Genomic DNA, 18,234 nt, shown 5'->3' with positions numbered 1-18,234 from the left:
ACCTATTTTTTTGGTCAGATCAGCAAAAAATACATTTTTGGTGTGCTGCAGAATTTTAGTAATCAGTTCATGTGCACCATGAGATGAAAAAGGTTGAAAATCACTGACATATACCATAGGATTGCCTCATAAAGTTTTTAGAGCAGTGCATGACACACAGGAAGCACTCAATAAATATTACCTATTTGTTATGAAGTTAACATTAAAAGATGCTTTAGTGATCATCTGGTCCAAACCAGGTACTTTATAGATACAGAAACTGAGTCCAGAAAGATTTAAAAAATTGAATAGAGCCAAGACTAGACTCAGAAGCCTCCTGCCTTCTAGTCTTATATTTAAGAAGAGTTTTGAAGAAACAAAAAAAATGTTTTTAAAAATCCAACAGTACCTGAAAAAAAATTGTGGAAAGGACAGAGAACTATTTATTGTTCTGTTAACCAGAAAAGGACTGCATAAAAACTTTCCTTACCAGATGCCAGCCCTGTGAGTGTTACCACTAGCCATCCTGACCACGCATCATACAAACTTTTCGTCATTTCCCATGCTGATTCTTTCTTTTTGCTGTTGATCTGAAATTAGAAATGTTTATGCTTCATTTTTCAAACTATGAATGGAAGCCACAATTCTAGAATCTAACCATTTTCTCAGTTATTATACACAGGACAGTACTTTCTACACTAAATAATTGGAAAGGTGAGTTTGGGGCAGAACCACTATCAGTTGCTATACCTGTAAACCATACGACAATTGTTTACCCAGAGATCTGTATTTTAACAAGAACCTCAGAATTTGAGAGCAATGAGTCCACAAACCACATAAAGTCTGACTCAGACAGGTCTAAACCGTATCAAATTTAGCTGGTATGTGCCTTTTACATTATCAGAAATAAGACATTAAAGCTTGAAATATTTATCATTCCCTAGTCAATCTCTGCTCCTAGAAGTTAAGTGGATTATTATATTCTCTAAAAGGTAAGGTCAGTGAATAACAGTCCCATGCCCATTAATGTAGTATAGAACAGTCATGTGAATAATAAAGGGGGTATAAAAATAAATTTACAAATAAATTTGTAGGTCTGTAAATATGTAGGTATGAGCTCCATTCTTACTGGGAGGGTCCAGAGGTTCTCTTTTATCACTGTGTAAGGCAGAAATACCCTCTACTGAATATTGTAGACGAGGTGAGATTGGCAGGATGTTAACAGATTTGATTTCCAGATCTCACTCTACTAAAACACAAGAAGCCAAGTCTTCCCTCTTAGTAAGAATGTACTTCTAAACCTAAAACTCTAACTTTTCTGTTTTACTAGGATTGCTGCTTTAAAAGGACATTTTTAGAAAGACAAGTACCAAACGATTCCACTAATATACACAGGACAGTACTTTCTACACTAAATAATTGGAAAGGTGAGTTTGGGGCAAACTAATATGTAAATCTAATGAAAAAAATGAACTAACATGCGAAAAAGAGACAGACTCATAGATAGAGAGCAGGCTGACAACTGAGGGGCTGGGGCTGAAGAGGGATGGAGAGATTGAGCAAAAAAGAAATAAAAGGGGAAAAACTCACAGACACAGACAACAGTGTGGTGACTGCTGGGGGCAGGGCCTAGTTGGGGGTGGTTACAGGACAGTATAGGAAGGATAAATGGTGACAGATGCAGACTTGACCTGGGGTAGTGAACACACAATACAGTGTGCAGATCATTTGTGGTGGAATTTTGCACCTGAAACCAGTATCATTTTGTTAACCAGTGTCACCCCAATAAATTCAATAAAAAGGGGGGAAAAGCCATGTTCTAGGAACTACACTACTACCACCATAGAGATAAAGTTGGCTAAGAAAAAGGGGAAAAAAGCAATATCCTCCACCTAGGACTTCAGTGCTTAACTGTCCCATAGGAGGGCTACAGCGGGAAGTCAATGACCTGGTCTATTTCAAATGCCTGGTCTATTTTAAGCAACAAGGTCCCATTCAAAAGACCAAGTAAGTTCAAAGTTGAAGGAGGCAATTTTACTCTAATAACCATTCTTTAGAAATGAAGATGGATCATTTCTTTCAAAAATAATCATTAAGCCCATGTGGCCTTTTCTCAAAAATAACTGTAATGTTTAATAAAATAGGATAATATTAGGTAAAAACTTGGAAATTGTCTATATGCTATTCATCAATAAAGCAGTGGTTAAGTAAAGTGCAGCACATCTATGTAATAATAAATTCTGCAGCCAATAAAAAGGAATAAGATAGATGCAATGGGATTCAGGGGGAAAAGCAGGGTAGGTAAGTGTGCATAGTATGCTACAGTTTATATAAGGAAGGTCAGTACATAAGTGTATATGCTTGTATTTTTAAAAATAAACAGATAAACCATAAAATTTTAAATGTAAATCATTACTTACAAGAATAGGAAGGCAACAGGTTGGAAGGGACAGGGGCTTTAAAACAAAGTCATTAGTACGTACAACCCTAGTGGGATAAACACTAAGGATGAAAAGTATCATAAAAAAGAAACACTAAAACTTTTCAGTAAGCATATTGCTGGTGACAGTGCTGGTAATATTATCCTGAAACTGTTTTATATGTATTCTGATGTTGAGATTTCTGGCATGGCTGAAAGGAGATGCAGATTTAAGAACTAGAGGTTAAATAAAAGCCCTATAGTATTGAATTTAAATGAGAAGGTTACTATAAACTTAAGAGGCTAGCAATGACCACCTCTAGTATCTCTAGTGCCCAGACAGCCTATACACCATTTCTGTCCAAAGGAACCAGAGCTCCTTGGAGGAATGGCTGACTCCAGGTTGGTGCAGCAAATGTGTAAGATGAGCTAAAGATCATCTTGTTTTCCCAGAATACATCAAAGTCTCCTAAGGATGTGTCAAAGGACACAAGCTCCCACTTGTCAAAATGGAATAACAGACATCAATAAATGTAGTAACTGTGATGATTAAAACACATCAAACAAGTTTAAATCCATGAATGCATGAACACACAAAAACAAAAAACAAGCAAACAAAAACTTAATCTATCAACTTTGGGGATAAGCACTGACATAGTTTTGTTGTATTTTTTTTTAATATGTTTCTATTGATTTTTTTTTTTTTTAACAGAGAGAGAGAAGCATCAACCAGTTGCCTCCCGCATGAACCCTGGCCGGGAAGATGCTCAACCAACTGAGCCACACCAGCCAGGGCAATTTTTGGTTTTAATTTAATGTTTTAAGAACAATAGTAAGAACATTTGTGTGTAAAATTTTCCAGTTTTAAAAAATTTTATGTTAATATATATGAGCATAGATGAAAATATTGAAAACATTTGACTTACCTAGAAAGAGAGGATTGATGTGATTAGTAAGGACACTTACTATTTCATATATTGTTAGATTATTTGAAATGTTTTCAAGGACTGTAGAATACTTTTATAATCAGAAAAAAAGGGGTGTGCTGCAGTTTCTTTTAGTTTCAGTTTTCTCTAAAATTTTATGAATATCAAGGTGTTTTATGGAGACTTTCACACCATTTCACTTTAAAACACATTTAAACCCCAACCTGAGTATGTTAATGACTCTGTTAATGTATATACTTCTAGGTACAAGTGTATTTACCTAACAATCAGATAAGATACAGAATATATAGTGTGTCTGATTCAGGTACATTGGATTAAAATAGTGGTTTTCATAGTGTGGGCCACAGACAACCTGAGTGTCCCTGGGACCTTTCTCAATGGGTCTTCAAGGTCAAAACTAGTGTCATAATAATACTAAAACATGATGTGCCTTTTGCATTGTGTTAACATTTTCACAGATAATGCAAAAGTATTAACAAAACTGCTGGCTCCTCAGCATTAATCAGGCAGTAGCATTTAAATGTACTGGTAATCCTCATATTCTTCACTGCCACGTAACCCAGGAAAAAAATAAGTGCAAGTTTCACTTAAGAACATCTCTGATGAAGTAGTAAAATTATTATGCCTCGATCACTGAGTCTTTTTAATATTAACATGTGATGACATAAATGTTGTGTCTCAGGAAAAAGCATCTGTATAATTTCTTTGAGTTGCAAATAAACTAGACACTTACATGGAACACCGTCCTTACCTGAAAAAAAGACACCAAACTATATGGTTTTTTCAGACTTGGGAATTTGACAGGTATTTTCTCAAACAAAAAACAAGTAAACCTGTCATTTCAAGTAAAATAAATGTGCATTTGTTTCCAATGATAGAATCTGAGCTTTCAAGTAAAAATTAAAATTTTGGAAACTTGTACCATCACTATAAGGATGATAGATTCCAAATACTTCTTTTCTGAAGAGTACTGAAATTAACAAATATGGTGGTTTTTTTATATTATATAATGAAAAATGTCAATACTTGAAAAAAATGCATAAATCAGTGAATCAACATTCCCCAAATGATCAATCACTATATGACGTTAAAAATCATCCACTCGCCTAGCTGATGTGGCTCAGTGGTTGAGCATCAACCTATGATCCAGGAGATCAAGGTTTAATTCCTGGTCTGGGCTCGATCCCCAGCAGGGGGCATGCAGGAAGCAATGACTCTCATTGATATTTTTATCTCTCTCTCCCTATCCCTTTCTCTCTCTGAAATCAATAAAAATATATTTAAAAAAAAATCATCCACTCAAAGTTCAAGATGAACTAATGGATTTTAATATAACTGAAGATAGAAAGGTCATCGATAGTTTCAGATTACATATAGCAACTTGTCACTTTGGTGCAGTACCAAAGAATATCCACAATGATCTACAAGGTTAGTAAAATATGCCTAGCTTTTCCAACTGTGAGGTTGGATTTTCTTCATCCATTTTAATTAAAACAACATATGACAACAGACTGAATGCTGAAGATACGAGAACTTAGCATTCTTTTATTAAACCATACAATAATAAGATTGATAAAAATATAACACGTCACTCACTAAATATTTTTATTTTGGAAAACAGTTATTTTTCATAAAAATGTGTTTTTATGTTAACATGAAATGGGTTTTTTACTGTTATTTTTAAATGAATTAATATTTTTAAAGTTTCTCAGTTTTTGTATCTAATATGGTAAATATCAATTAATGTAACCACATATACTAAAGCTCCTTAGGCATCCCCAATAATTGTTTATAGTTTAAAAAGGATCAGAGACAAAAACATTTGAAAATCACTGGATTAGAACACTGATTTCATGTATTGCGTCTTATTTTCAGTAACACCCTATTTATAATGTTTCCAGAAAAGGTAAATACTGACTGATGAATCTCAGAAGCTGTACTTTTCATAAATAATATAATGTAGTATAATTTCAATTTCAGGTTTAAAATTCATGTATACATTAATATGAAAGGTTATCACTAACTTGTATAAGTAGTTGTTTTCATTTACAAGTAAACTGCAGGCTCCAAAGTTACTAAGGGCTTTTGGGATTTGAAATTTTACTGTCAAAAAGATTTTTCTCTCTTTTTTTAACTGTATTTCTGGATTACATTCTACCAGAAAGTCACAATCAATAACAAGATATATCCATAACTTGTACTCTTTTTAGTAAAAGCCACATTTTTTGAATAGTGATTCATTATAACACACAATATTAACTTGAGAAATATCTCAGAATTTAAAAACCAAGAAAAGAGATAAAAGAGCAAAGCCCCATAAAACTATCTGCCCAGAAAGTTTCTTCTTTTTGAATAATGAGAATTATGTAACAAGCTTCCTGTTTTGCCATAGCTGCTATGCTGATCAAAGCCAAAAATCATGCTGACTTCCAAATCTTGAACTTGGCTTAATCTTCCCCCTAACTCATGGGCCATGTTTTCCTTTTCCTTCCTATTTTGTCTTACTACACACTTTTTATTTTATTTTAAGCTACCTCAAATCCTTTCTGGAAAGATATGGGGTATAAATAAACTAAAAATTTTTTAAATGCTTAAATGTGCTTTAATGTATAACATATTTTGGCAATCTGAGATGACTGGCAGAAATATATTCCTAAATGATCTAATTATGTACTATATTTTTTAAAATGACTGAAAACACTTACGCGTCTATGCCTTTCTCTGTCTTTACATTTCTCTCGCACCCAATCAATAGTATGGAAATCATCATATGTACCAACTCCTGGAATTGGTTCATCCAAAAGATCCAGCAAGTGTGTAGAGCTGTTAATGCTGCCTCCATTTGTCATTGTGTAATGAGTTCCTATAAAGCAAGAAGAGAAACGATGATTGTTTTATGAGAAACAATGGTGAACCATGTAACCTTCTTAGAACTTCATTAGTAATAGTATCACTAGAAATAATTAAAATAGAGAAAATGAAATTATCCAAATTAAGAAAAATTATCCAAAATTTGGAAATAAGGCAAAGTGCTATATCCTTTCAAACTCACACTAGAGTATCAAAAATACGCCTGCCTCATACATTTTAGTCCTAGACAACTAAGTAACTTTGGACAAATCATCTTAAATGTTAAATATCTTTATGATATATGTGACACCTTACAATAAAGACATATAAGACACATTTGAAATTTTTCTAAAGCGCTATAAACTTAGAAAAGCTGGTACTTAATTTCAGATAGGTGATTTTAGCATAAGTGATTACAAATTACATCTTTAAATTATGTAGCAGTAATATAGATCTTATGCCAAAAATAATAATCTAGAAGTGTGTCATTTCAATGGAAATGTAACTAATTGATAGAGAATATAGAGTGGCACTATACTAACGTTTAAGAAATATTATAAAAATAAAACTCAAGAAACCTGCTTATTTTATTCTATGACTTTAAGACTTGCAGCTTGATGGTTAAAATGACTCATTCTCTTTTATTTACAGATAAACTACCATAATTGTTAAGTCACTTCACAAACTATCATCTAGCAAAGCTAGAACCTGAACTTTCTCAGTCACAATAAACTGTGTCTATATTATAGCAAGAGATTATCATAAATCAATTGGGGGGGGGGGTGAATGGGAAGAGAGAGTTTCACCAAGAGCCACATGTCAATACTAAAAACTAATTTTATTGCTGGTAAGATAGAAGCCAAATAAACTATACTGCAGGCTGCAAGTTCTGTTTCTTGATCATTCAAATATAGAAAGGGTTAATATTTTAAACATTATAATAAATACTGAATATTGTACTAATAATCTTAAATGTCTATTTACCTCTACCAGAAAAAACAAGGTTCTCTCTTATTTCCCTATTCAATACACTGGAATGTTTGCCTTGGAAAGGTGTAAAACTTCTAAAGAGAGAATAATATATTGATTTCAGCGTTTTGGCAGACGTACTCCAGGAATAAATAATTTATCATTCTTGACCAAGGGTTTAAAGGCCCAATCCCTGCAATGGCCCTTGTCCATTCACATAAAACATATACGCTAAACCTTACATTTAAAGCTCAAGTACACCAGCTCTTTCTTTCTCCCTCTACCCTGATTTTATCCAGCAATTTCCACCTTATAAAAGCTAACTAAAAAGCCACAAATTTTCTTAAGAGAAAGCAACTGAAGAATAAATATAATAAGAGTGTATAATATCTTGACAAATTTGAGAATCTGATTCTGCTTCCCATGTAATATTAAAACTGGTAATTTAAAAAAAAATGATTTTGGAGGGAAGTGTCAAAGGCCTCTATGGACTTCTGGTATGATGACATCACTTCTGTGGTACTTTGACCAAAAATGCATAAACTGAATCTTTTAAGGAAAAACAAGATAAACTCAAATTGGGGGCAATTCTACAAAATAAATGGCTTGCATTATTCAAAAATGTCAGTCATGAAAAACAAAGTTTGACAGAGAAACTGTTTAGATTAAAGGAGACTTCTGGATTATTAGATCCTGGACCAGAAAAAAATGTTTTTTCTTTTATGTTAAAGAATATAGTGGGACAACTGGTTAACTGAAAATAGCCTATAGCTCAAAGAACAGTACTGACCAATGACAATTTTCTGATTTTGAAAACTGTACCGTGGCTATGTGTAAGGGAATGTCTTCTCATAAGGAAATACACACTAAAGTACTTAGAAAAGTGCATTATGTCTGCTCTTACAGGGGTCGGGGGAAAAATGTGGTACGTGTGGATATATATTATTATGTATTATATATTACACAGATAATAGTATATATAACAGCAAGAGAAAGAATAGACAGAATGAACAAATGTGGTAAAATGTTAACATTTCAGGAATCTGGGTAAAGGGTACACTATTTTTCAACATCTGTAAGTCTGAAATGAAAAGAAGATATTATTTTAAGTGTACTATGAAAAAAATACTTTTAAAATGCATACTATGATATATTTTACAAACTTCAAACTTTCCCCACTATGTGCCCTTACCTGGGTACAGTTTAACAGACACAGACTACTGATCTTATTACTCTTCCATGTAAAAAATGCAAAAGCAAAATTTCTATATTACTTAAAATGCATCCAATACAATGTCATCAGCCCCAATGATAATAAGAGTTTCCAAGCTGTTAGCACCAATGTAGATAAATAGCAAATAAGACGTGTATTCTTTCGACAGACTTAAGAACTAGGAAGTAGAAAAGTAGAGACTATTATTGTCATTTTTATGAGGTAGCAAAAGGTACAGCACCATAATAAACATTTACATTAGCCATGTGTCTTGCCTTCAGTGATGTTCAAATAATTCCTCTGTAGAAATTCTGACATCTAAACTATGTACAATCAAGAGTTCTGATTTAATGTATGATTTTGATTTAGTATGTAGCCCTAGCACTCAATTCAGTTTCTTCACAACATGCCCCATTAACTTCCTGAGGCAGCAAGAAACAATGGCCAAGCCCTAACTAATGGCCACAAGGTATAGCTTTCCTTAAGCTGAAGATAATATCATGCCCTAAACTGTGTTTCTGCACTTGAGCCCTAAAGTGAAACGACCCCCTGGCCACGTCCCCATGAAACCAGACTGAGACACCACGAAGCTCACCTCAAGGCCTGACATCAAATTTACTTCCCTTCCCTTACTCTTCACCAGTCAGTTTCACCCATAACCTCAAACCCCTTACTCATGATGGCATGATTTTTGCTCTATAAAGCCTCCTGTCTGTAAACCAACGGGGAGTCAGGTATTTTGGAAAAGGAGCTCATCCGTTCTCCACACTTGCACCAGTCCTAATCACTGAATTCTTTCCTCCACTGAAAACTCCTGCTTGTACATTTCTTTCAGTCTGTGTGAGCCAGCAGATGCACTCGCATTCAGCTCGGTAACATATATATGCAGTAATTCTAAACATAAATTCCAGAAATAAAGGACTCACACTTTTTAAACCAGAGGACCCTGTCTCTCAATGTATTATGTTTTGGATCTTGTATGTTGTGTCCCTTAGAATTTCTAAGGCTGCCAATGCACACATTAAGGTGGAAATAAGCCAGAGTAGTTTGTGTTCCCAACAGACTGTTTGAAGGTCAATCTGTCCCCTCATGCCTATTTGCTTCCACCTGACACAGCAAAGGTGCTTGAAACAGTAAAGTATAGAAGGAAATACTGCTTGACCTTCTTGGTTTTGGGGGAGCCCATAGAAACAGATTTCCCCTTTAAATTATTTCTAAAAGAGGTTTGTGTCCTTCTTATGACTGTTGCTGTCAAATTAGCTTGGATAGTAAACAAGATAGATTTGGGTGTGAAAATAAAAACTTTGTGCTGAGGTAGAGCTGATTAGAGTATTTCTTGGGCTCTGATAAATATAATTAAATGAAATCTCCAGGAAGAGGAAGGTACCTTTCTCCTGTTTCTTGCTCACTGTACTGGGTTATTACTGACAATTAAAAGGTATCATATTGACTGTGGAATCAATAAAAAAAATTTTAATTTAAAGTCTGTTATTGTAAAAAAAATGCTAAATAAAATTTAAGAATTGGCTGGCCATTAAAAAAATATTCAGACTTTTACTTTAGTATATGTGTGACACTTCATATATTTTCTTTTATAGCTTATTCTGCCAAACATGGAAATCTGAGTAGCACAAAGGAGAATAGGAGATTTTTTATGCTACTCTGAACTGGGTAGGGAGCATTCATTTCTAATGGGGTCACAGGAGTACCTACACATCCCACATTAGGAGTAATTTTAAAGGTATTATGTTTCCTAGCAATAACAATGGTTTTTAAATATTCCCAACCTATCATTTCTTTGTGTATAGTTCACTGCAACCTAGATTTGTATAGAGTTTAACTTACATATATTAAAATGAGATGAATACAAATAAATTACATATGTGTGTTAATAAAATTTTTATAAGCAACAGTATAAATTAACTAACTTCACCTTTCAACTTCATCTTATGCATGAATGAAGCATAGAACCTGTACGTTATCCAACAATCAGAAATTAAAGTTCTCTCATATCTAAAGTACATATCTCTTTCTTTCTCAAAATAATATTTCAAGGGTTGGTTAGTTAGGAAATTATAATCTGGCTTTCCCACAGCAGATATCGGGAAGGGAGCTCTAGATTGTAGTAGCCATATGCCGGAATACCTTTTGGCACTGCTAATCAAGGCTCTGCACCCAACAAGACTTCCTTGTCCTCTCCACCTATCTTCCCCAAACCAATTCGGTGAGACATTCACTTGCCAGGGGAACAGAAATACTGCTGATCATGGAGAGCAAGGTTCAGTATCATGGCTTCTGAGTTTCAAATTTAGGCTTTTGAAACCCATGTAAAAAGCAAAATCTTAAAAGCCAATACCTTTGAATTGTAAGTGATAGGTTTCTGTGTTTTAAAAGGCTTCGAGTAAAAAGGCTTATTAGAGTTTGTAAACTAAGCCATGGATTGAAAAAAGAACAGATGAAAACCCAATTCTATATAGCTACACAGGGTTTGCTGGGGAAACAAGGAGAGGGAATTGAGTAAACAAGAAAGTAATAATAGACTGGCAACTGGCTTCAGCCTTTAACATTTCCTATAAACCAAAAATATAAATATCATACTAGCCACATTGATTTATAAGCTTTTCATTACTTAGCATATTTTTATTACTAGGCAGACATTCTAAAACCACTTCAAATCATTAAATATATATGCATATCATTTTCAGTGTACTTCAGATTACTATATATAACTGTTGTGACATACTATAAACCTTTGGGTTCGTTTGCATTACGAACAGTACATGGAATGAACATGTGTAGTGTATACTTACTTAGTTATCCTCTCTTCCAATTAATTTTTTAAATTTTTAACTTTTTTCTTGTTCTTAATTTTTTTCCCAAGTCCAAACACAGATATTCAATATTAATAACCAGGTAAATCTCCAAACTTCAAATAAACACATTATCCAGTAATGGTCCTCAGATTAGGATTATTATTTGTGTAATAAACTCTTTTTTTTTAATGCTTTATTGATTCCAGAGAAAGGGAGAGAGGGAGGGAGACAGAGAGAAACATCATTGATAAGAGAGCCATTGATAAGCTGCCTCCTGTAAGCCCCCCTACTGAGGACCAAGCCTGCAACCTGGGCATGTGTCCTGACCAGGAATTGAACCTCGATCTCTTGGATCACAGGTCAATGCTCAACCTCTGAGTGACGCTAGCTGGGCGTGTAATGGACTCTTGCTTCTGCTCACCTGGTAACCTCTTCCCTTCTTTCTGTAACAGAACCCAATTATTTTTAGGAAACTTCTATCCCTCGTTGGGTGCAGTCCTGGTGAGGGCCTTAATCAAGGTATCCTCCCTTCCCCGGCTAAGAAAAAGGCATATGATCCAAGTTAAACTAATCAAACTCTATCTCTTAGAAATGTAAACCTTGAGCAGAGTGCTACAAAGACAGTAGGAGTCTATTAATTTTAACAACTGAATTTCAAAAAGATAAAGGATAGTTCCTGCTACCTAGATCCCTGGATGGTGGGTTATAAGAAAGTGCGATCTTGAAAGTAGTACTACCCAAATTTAAGACAAGAAAAAATTAAAAACAAACTTTTCTGGAGGTCTGACTACCAGATGTCACTGACTACTCCCTATATTACCTAATGGCTGAAAAACAGCAAAAAGACTGGAGAAAATCACTTTGCTGTGCCTAGTAGAGAAATTCCATGACCTTAATGCACTTTCAGGTCAGAAAGCCCTAGATTCAAATTTCAGCTCTGCCACCTATTAACTGTGTGATCCAGCACGAGTTATACACTAACCTCTTAGAGGTACCTGGGTTTTCTCACCCACTTTTAGAATATGGTATGTGGACTGGAGATAAATCAAATTATAATCTGACAAACAGTAGGAAATCAGTAAACACAAGCTATTGTTTCTGCTCAAATATTCTGGCATTTAAAACTTCATTAGGGCCCTGGCCAGGGAGCTCAACTGGTTAGAGCATCATCCCAATATTCTTAAGGTTGCAGGTTTGACCCCTGGTCAGGGCATATACAAGAATCAACCAATGAATGTATAAATAAGTGGAACAACAAATTCATGTTTCTCTCTCTCCCTTCCTCCTTTCTCTAAAATCAATAAATTAATCAGAAACAACAACATCTCATTAGGCTGTATTATATTACCCATAAGATATTAATCTTAAAAGACTGAAAATATTACAAAGGGGGGGCTGAATCTTACAAATTTGATTAATGAGTTCTGCTACAACTGTATATTGAGCAAAAGTCCTGCAGATTTTTAATAGATAACGTAATTCATTACACCTGACATGGACACAAACAAATTTTCAAAAAGTATGGTAAATGACCAACCTTTCCATAACTGAACATTTTAGAAGTCAAATATCACCAACAATATTTCATAGTTCAAGTATCACCAACACTAAAATACCTCAGCAGGCAGGAAGTCTACCTTTACCCCAGAAAGAGTTAACTGCCTTCCTGGGTATATACTTAAGAAACTGGTTTTCAAACTTGTTTGACTGCCTCATGGCAAGAAACGTTTTTCACCGACATAGTATACAGATATGCACCTAAGTAAAACCAAAGTTTAGTATACTTACTATTTGGCATATACTCTCACACTTTTACTTTTTATTTTCTTTCTTTTTTTTTAATACTGGTCACAACCCAATTGATTTCATGACCAACATGTTAAAACCTTAAATTTGATAAGCACTTAACCAGAGAATACAACATTAATGAAATTATCTGCTTTCTCATAAATAAAAACCTTTTTTTAATACTGGTCACAACCCAATTGATTTCATGACCAACATGTTAAAACCTTAAATTTGATAAGCACTTAAGCAGAGAATACAACATTAATGAAATTATCTGCTTTCTCATAAATAAAAACCTTTACATTCCCACCCACTAGGCCTTAACATACATTTGGTGAACTTAGCTTAAAAAAAAACAACTTCATGGTTACACCTTATTAGTAAATTTAAAACCACACATCAGCAGCAGCCTAAGTCTTTTTTCAAAGGGGAATATCCAAGTAATAATTTTACATGAAAAAAATAGGTATATATTTATTTCCTAAGACTATTACTCATTACCTCTAGGGATGATCTCAAAAGATGCGACAGTACTGATTCTTACCATTTAAGCTTATAATGCAGATTACTGTCCCATCACACACACATAAAACATATTCAATTTTTTTTTAATTATGGAAGAAGGCAGACAGAAATCCCAAACTCTACATATTCCCCGACTACCCAGTTTCTTTTGTACATTAAGAGCAGGAAATCTAGTCCCCAGTGTATTTTTCCCCTCCCTCTGTGACCTTACTGATAAGAAATGGTCATCCTGGTGAGGAAGGGGAAAGTAAATGTTGTAAGTTGAGAGTGGGACGTTCCAGAATGTTAGCAGACTCCCAAATGAAAAATTAAAAGGGTAATGGCAAGCACCATGCCTAGTACTTAGTAGTTGGTCAATTAAATATCTGTTGGATAAATGAATAGGATAAATGAAGTATATGCTCTTTCATTCTGCCATCCTGTCATATTTAAACGGCCATCTATTTAAATTGTAAAGACTTGGAAATTAAAACCAAATCCCAAAGAAGTTGACCAAACACACAAAACCACTCAGTACCAATGTTGAGCTTATTGCCCAATTCACTGTTTCTTCTCTATTCTATTGCCGCCCCAAAATCAAAAGACACATCCTTAGGTAGAGATAATAAAGTGGATATTAAAACATGTGTATAATTGAAAAGAATTTCCATGTTCATTTATTATCTCTGCATATAAGATGATTTATATATTACATGAATTTAAAAAATTATGAAATTTGTTCTCTGAAATGGAACAAGAAATACATTAACAGAAACGAAAGTAAATCCATTTTTATCTAATTATGGTTGTAAAGGACTACAAAAAAATTACAAATTAAACATGTGTTTATTAAAAAACAAAAACAAAACTTTAAAATACAACTTAAGCCACCAGTCTCCAGTGACTCTGTGTAGACACAAAGAAGAGACCTCAGTGCTGGAAAAAACAGTCAAATTTACAAACCTAATCTGTGGCAGATCTGCTCACATTATGAAATCTTGATACCCGAAGCATTTCTGACTTGCAGCAAGCCGTGAGAGGGATTAAAATTAATCAGAGTAAAGTGTAGGTTATTTTTAGGAAATGGAGCTAGAGATAGTAATATGAACCAGATTTTATTGAAGAATTTAAAATCAGATACTGTGGGTAAATAAAATTAAAGACAGGCTTTGTTTTATACTACTGTTTTAGAATTCAAAGAGTTACTAATATCAAATAAAGAGTCTTCATTTGTTCTTTTAATTTACAGACACATAGATGAATTAATTTGTGAGAAGAGATTTAATTTTCCAGTTGGCTAAAAGATTAGAGGTAATATAAGTACAATAATGACCTGATTCTTAAAATCATTTTACAAAAGCCTACAAAATGTCCCTATGGCAATAAGAATATCATCTAGCACCAGGATTTCCAAATCATGTGCAAAAAATACTAACTACCTGATACTTTTAAGAGGAAATAAAAATGAATTCATCTATTATAATAAGAATAAAAAAACTTTACTTAAATACATCTCTAAGCTAATGAATGTCACGAAATTATTTCAGGTACAAACTTCAAAAATAAAAGCCCTCAAACTTTTATTCCAATAGGAAGGTAACACTTTCTGTGGTTTAAGACTATTATTAGTCTGGCATTCAAGCTGCCTCTAGGATCCGGCACTCTACCTTCCACCTTTCTATATTACCCCTTTTATGACCCACTGATCCAACAGAACTAACCAGGGAACAGCACAGAAGGCATTTACTCCTCCCAGAGCACGTACTCACTCTCCCCTCTCCCTAATGGACATCATATCAAATTCCCTTGTGTACTTGAAGACTTGGCCTACTTTGAAAACACTTGTCAAAAGGAGCCTGATCTCTTCCTCCCCTAACGTCCCAGAATACATGCAGTCTATAGTATTCACCAGAAATTTATTAACTTAGTTGGGGTTTTGCTTGTTTTTAAATTTGGGAAGCCTTCTTATGTCCCTTACAGACTCAAAATGTCAAGTTATTACAGGGATATATAGTAAGAAGCAGTATATATTCATGATTAGAGTATGAGCCAAGTCATCTGGATCAAATCCTGACTTTTAACATTTGCTTACCTCAGTTTTGTCAACAGAGAAATGGGGATTAAAACAGTACCTACTTGACAAGTCTGCAATGAGGATTAAAATGATTTGTTACACATAAATTAATTGATACACCTAAAGCACTTAAAACAGTATCTGGTGAACAGTAAATTCTACACTAAGTATGAGCTATTATTAATATTACTATTAATCTTCCTCCACAGCACCGAGTAATGCTTTATATATATATACACAAGAGCTCAACTAAATTCTTTAAATGAAACAATTAATATTCAAATAATTTTTAAAGATACCTCAGGGAATAAATGGAGGCTCAAGGCCCAAAAGATCAAATCCATGATAGGGCCTGGTAGAAGAATTCAGCCTCCCCAAACTAATTAAACTTCATGAATAAATTAAGAAGAAAGTCAAAGTATAAAACTGACAATCTATATAAAGCAAGTTTTTTTCCACTGATAAAAATGAGACATTTCATGAACGAACTTGATAGCTTCTGTATAGGAATTTTGCCCCTATGGCTCTTTCTAAAATGTCATAATTTCTAATCTGTCATCAATATGTTAACTAATTCTAGTTTTAATCCACTGACATTTCCAGTCTCTGTATTACTCACTTAAGTAGGAAAGCTACATCATTTAACAACTCACAGAGAAAACTATATTAAATTTAATTTACTCCACAAAAGTAATCCCAACTCTAACACTCCAGGTTTCATGTTTACTTTCTTGGTATCCTTTACAGTTTCATACCTCCATTATCTATCTGCCTCTTCACCTTTCATCCACCTGAAGAGATATTTCTAGTCATTGTTTTGTCCTGATTCAGTTTTCTTGGTTTATGTTAGCTGCTTATGCTTATCTCCACATTTCTAGTTCCTTTGTGCTGACCTATGGCTACAATAACTTATAAATTATAGAAAACAAATAACCTCTCACCCACAGATACTAGGATACTACAGTACAGTCAAGCAAGCCTAATAACTGACTAATCGGTACTACAAAAACACCATTTTACTTTCAAATAACATTAGCTTATATTAATTGAGTCTCATCAAGGGACAAGAAACCTATTTGGGCTGTCAAGAGAAAGACTAATGATTTAGACTTAAGCAAGATTCCTAACGGATTATTTGTGAAAATATAATAGACACAAAAAGCTTACATTTTAGTAATAACCATATCAGTAACCATGCCTACTCTCACATATGCTTTGGCTTATTTCTTATTATTTGCATATCTTAAACAGAGATGAACTCCGTAAGTTCGTTCTGCCAGAGATTGTTAAGCTTAACATTGATAATTTAAATTTCCCAAGCCTAGGTCTTCTGGTTTATTATCATCAAGATGTTGTAATAGCTCAAAGAAAACACAATTTGTCTTGTTTTACAGTGTAATTAATTACAAATACTGTGACATCTGAACAGTCACCATTCATCCAAGTTGCTTCCTGCTTAAAGAAATCCTTGCCAGAAAAGGGATGATGGTAACATAGGAAAAAGTAGAGTTAATAAACACACATTTGGGAGGGGCAACAGCTCTGGGTGGTAAGATTATGAAAAATTTTTATTTTCTTCTTTATGCTTTTAGGTTATTTTCCCAAATATTCTAAAATTATATATATTATTTTATATATAATTATATACAAATTTTATTAAGAAGGGAACTCAGTAAGAGAAGCACAATACTGTATATGTAACATCATCTTTTCATACTCTTTCTCAAAATCTGAAAAGCAAGCTTTTACTGACAACAGAATACTATGGATATATAATGTTATAGCTGTTCAGAGCCTAAAATAGTATCCAGTAGACAATGCAATCAATAAATATTTGTTGACTATATTTTCTTAATTCTAATGGAACTTAACAGTAAAAAAAAAAAAGTGTTATCAGAATGCAAACTATACTTTAAATAAAACGGGCTAAATATGGTCAGGAAAATCATGACTTCTTTATTTCATAAATAAAAGTTTGGGCTAAACCATAAAATGAGTATATAGCCATGCAGTAATTCAAACTAATGTGGCTCATAAAAGTCACCTAAGATAGTTTTCTTTAGGTTCAATTTTTTTTCTAGAACAATTGCCAACAGCCTAGTTTTAGTATAACCATTTAAGAAAAATGAACAAAAAGCAGTTTAATTAACATGTAATCAGTTTTAAGGAGACCCTGAAAGTACCTGCCAAAAGATTTATATGAATGCTCGGTGCTTTTCTGGTTTTTACAAACTACTCACTATTATTTTTTCTGAGGTGTAAAAATTCCCCTAAATGTTTTTATCATATCAATTTTTAAAAGCTACCTGTGCAAGACAATGTAGTTAATGTTAATCAGTTGAAATGTATATTAAATGGAAAATATTAATATAAAAATGTGTTCATTTTTATTGCCATTTCCCACTGTTCTAAAATGCTGGTAAGCTTTTACTATAAATTTACTTTGTGGCATGAAAGCTACATGGTAATTGGCAGCAGCTGAAATATAATGGTACACAGACACACACTTGATTTCTCTGTGTAAATTAAAGGAAACACGTTTTCCGAAGGAAGAAAAACATTTTTTAGGTGCCAACCAGCACTACATTAGTTAGCTGTAAAAGAGGATTAATTCATTTTCCCAGTTAAATAGAAAGAGGATTTCACACAGAAGATGGAGTCGGAGTCCGATGTGATCT

The 18,234-nt window shown here is 33.7% G+C and overlaps 1 protein-coding gene across 7 annotated transcripts in view; it reads right to left on the bottom strand.

Annotated features, from left to right (window-relative positions):
• Nucleotides 1–18,234, bottom strand: part of CLCN3 (chloride voltage-gated channel 3) — a 65,590-nt gene that overhangs the window by 26,668 nt on the left and 20,688 nt on the right. For all 7 annotated transcript variants that reach the window (XM_081134557.1, XM_081134553.1, XM_081134559.1 and 4 more), the window contains 2 exons: nucleotides 6,051–6,208; nucleotides 470–569 (listed from right to left, as the gene is read on the bottom strand). In XM_081134557.1, the coding sequence (XP_080990683.1) occupies nucleotides 470–569; nucleotides 6,051–6,208 (258 nt within the window). The remainder of the gene's footprint in view (nucleotides 1–469; nucleotides 570–6,050; nucleotides 6,209–18,234) is intronic.

Source organism: Miniopterus schreibersii, assembly GCF_964146895.1.
Source record: "Miniopterus schreibersii genome assembly, chromosome: 4".
Taxonomy (NCBI): Eukaryota; Metazoa; Chordata; class Mammalia; order Chiroptera; family Miniopteridae; genus Miniopterus; species Miniopterus schreibersii.
The sequence above is the reverse complement of the archived record's forward strand: the minus strand, read 5'-3'. Positions and strand labels throughout refer to the sequence as shown.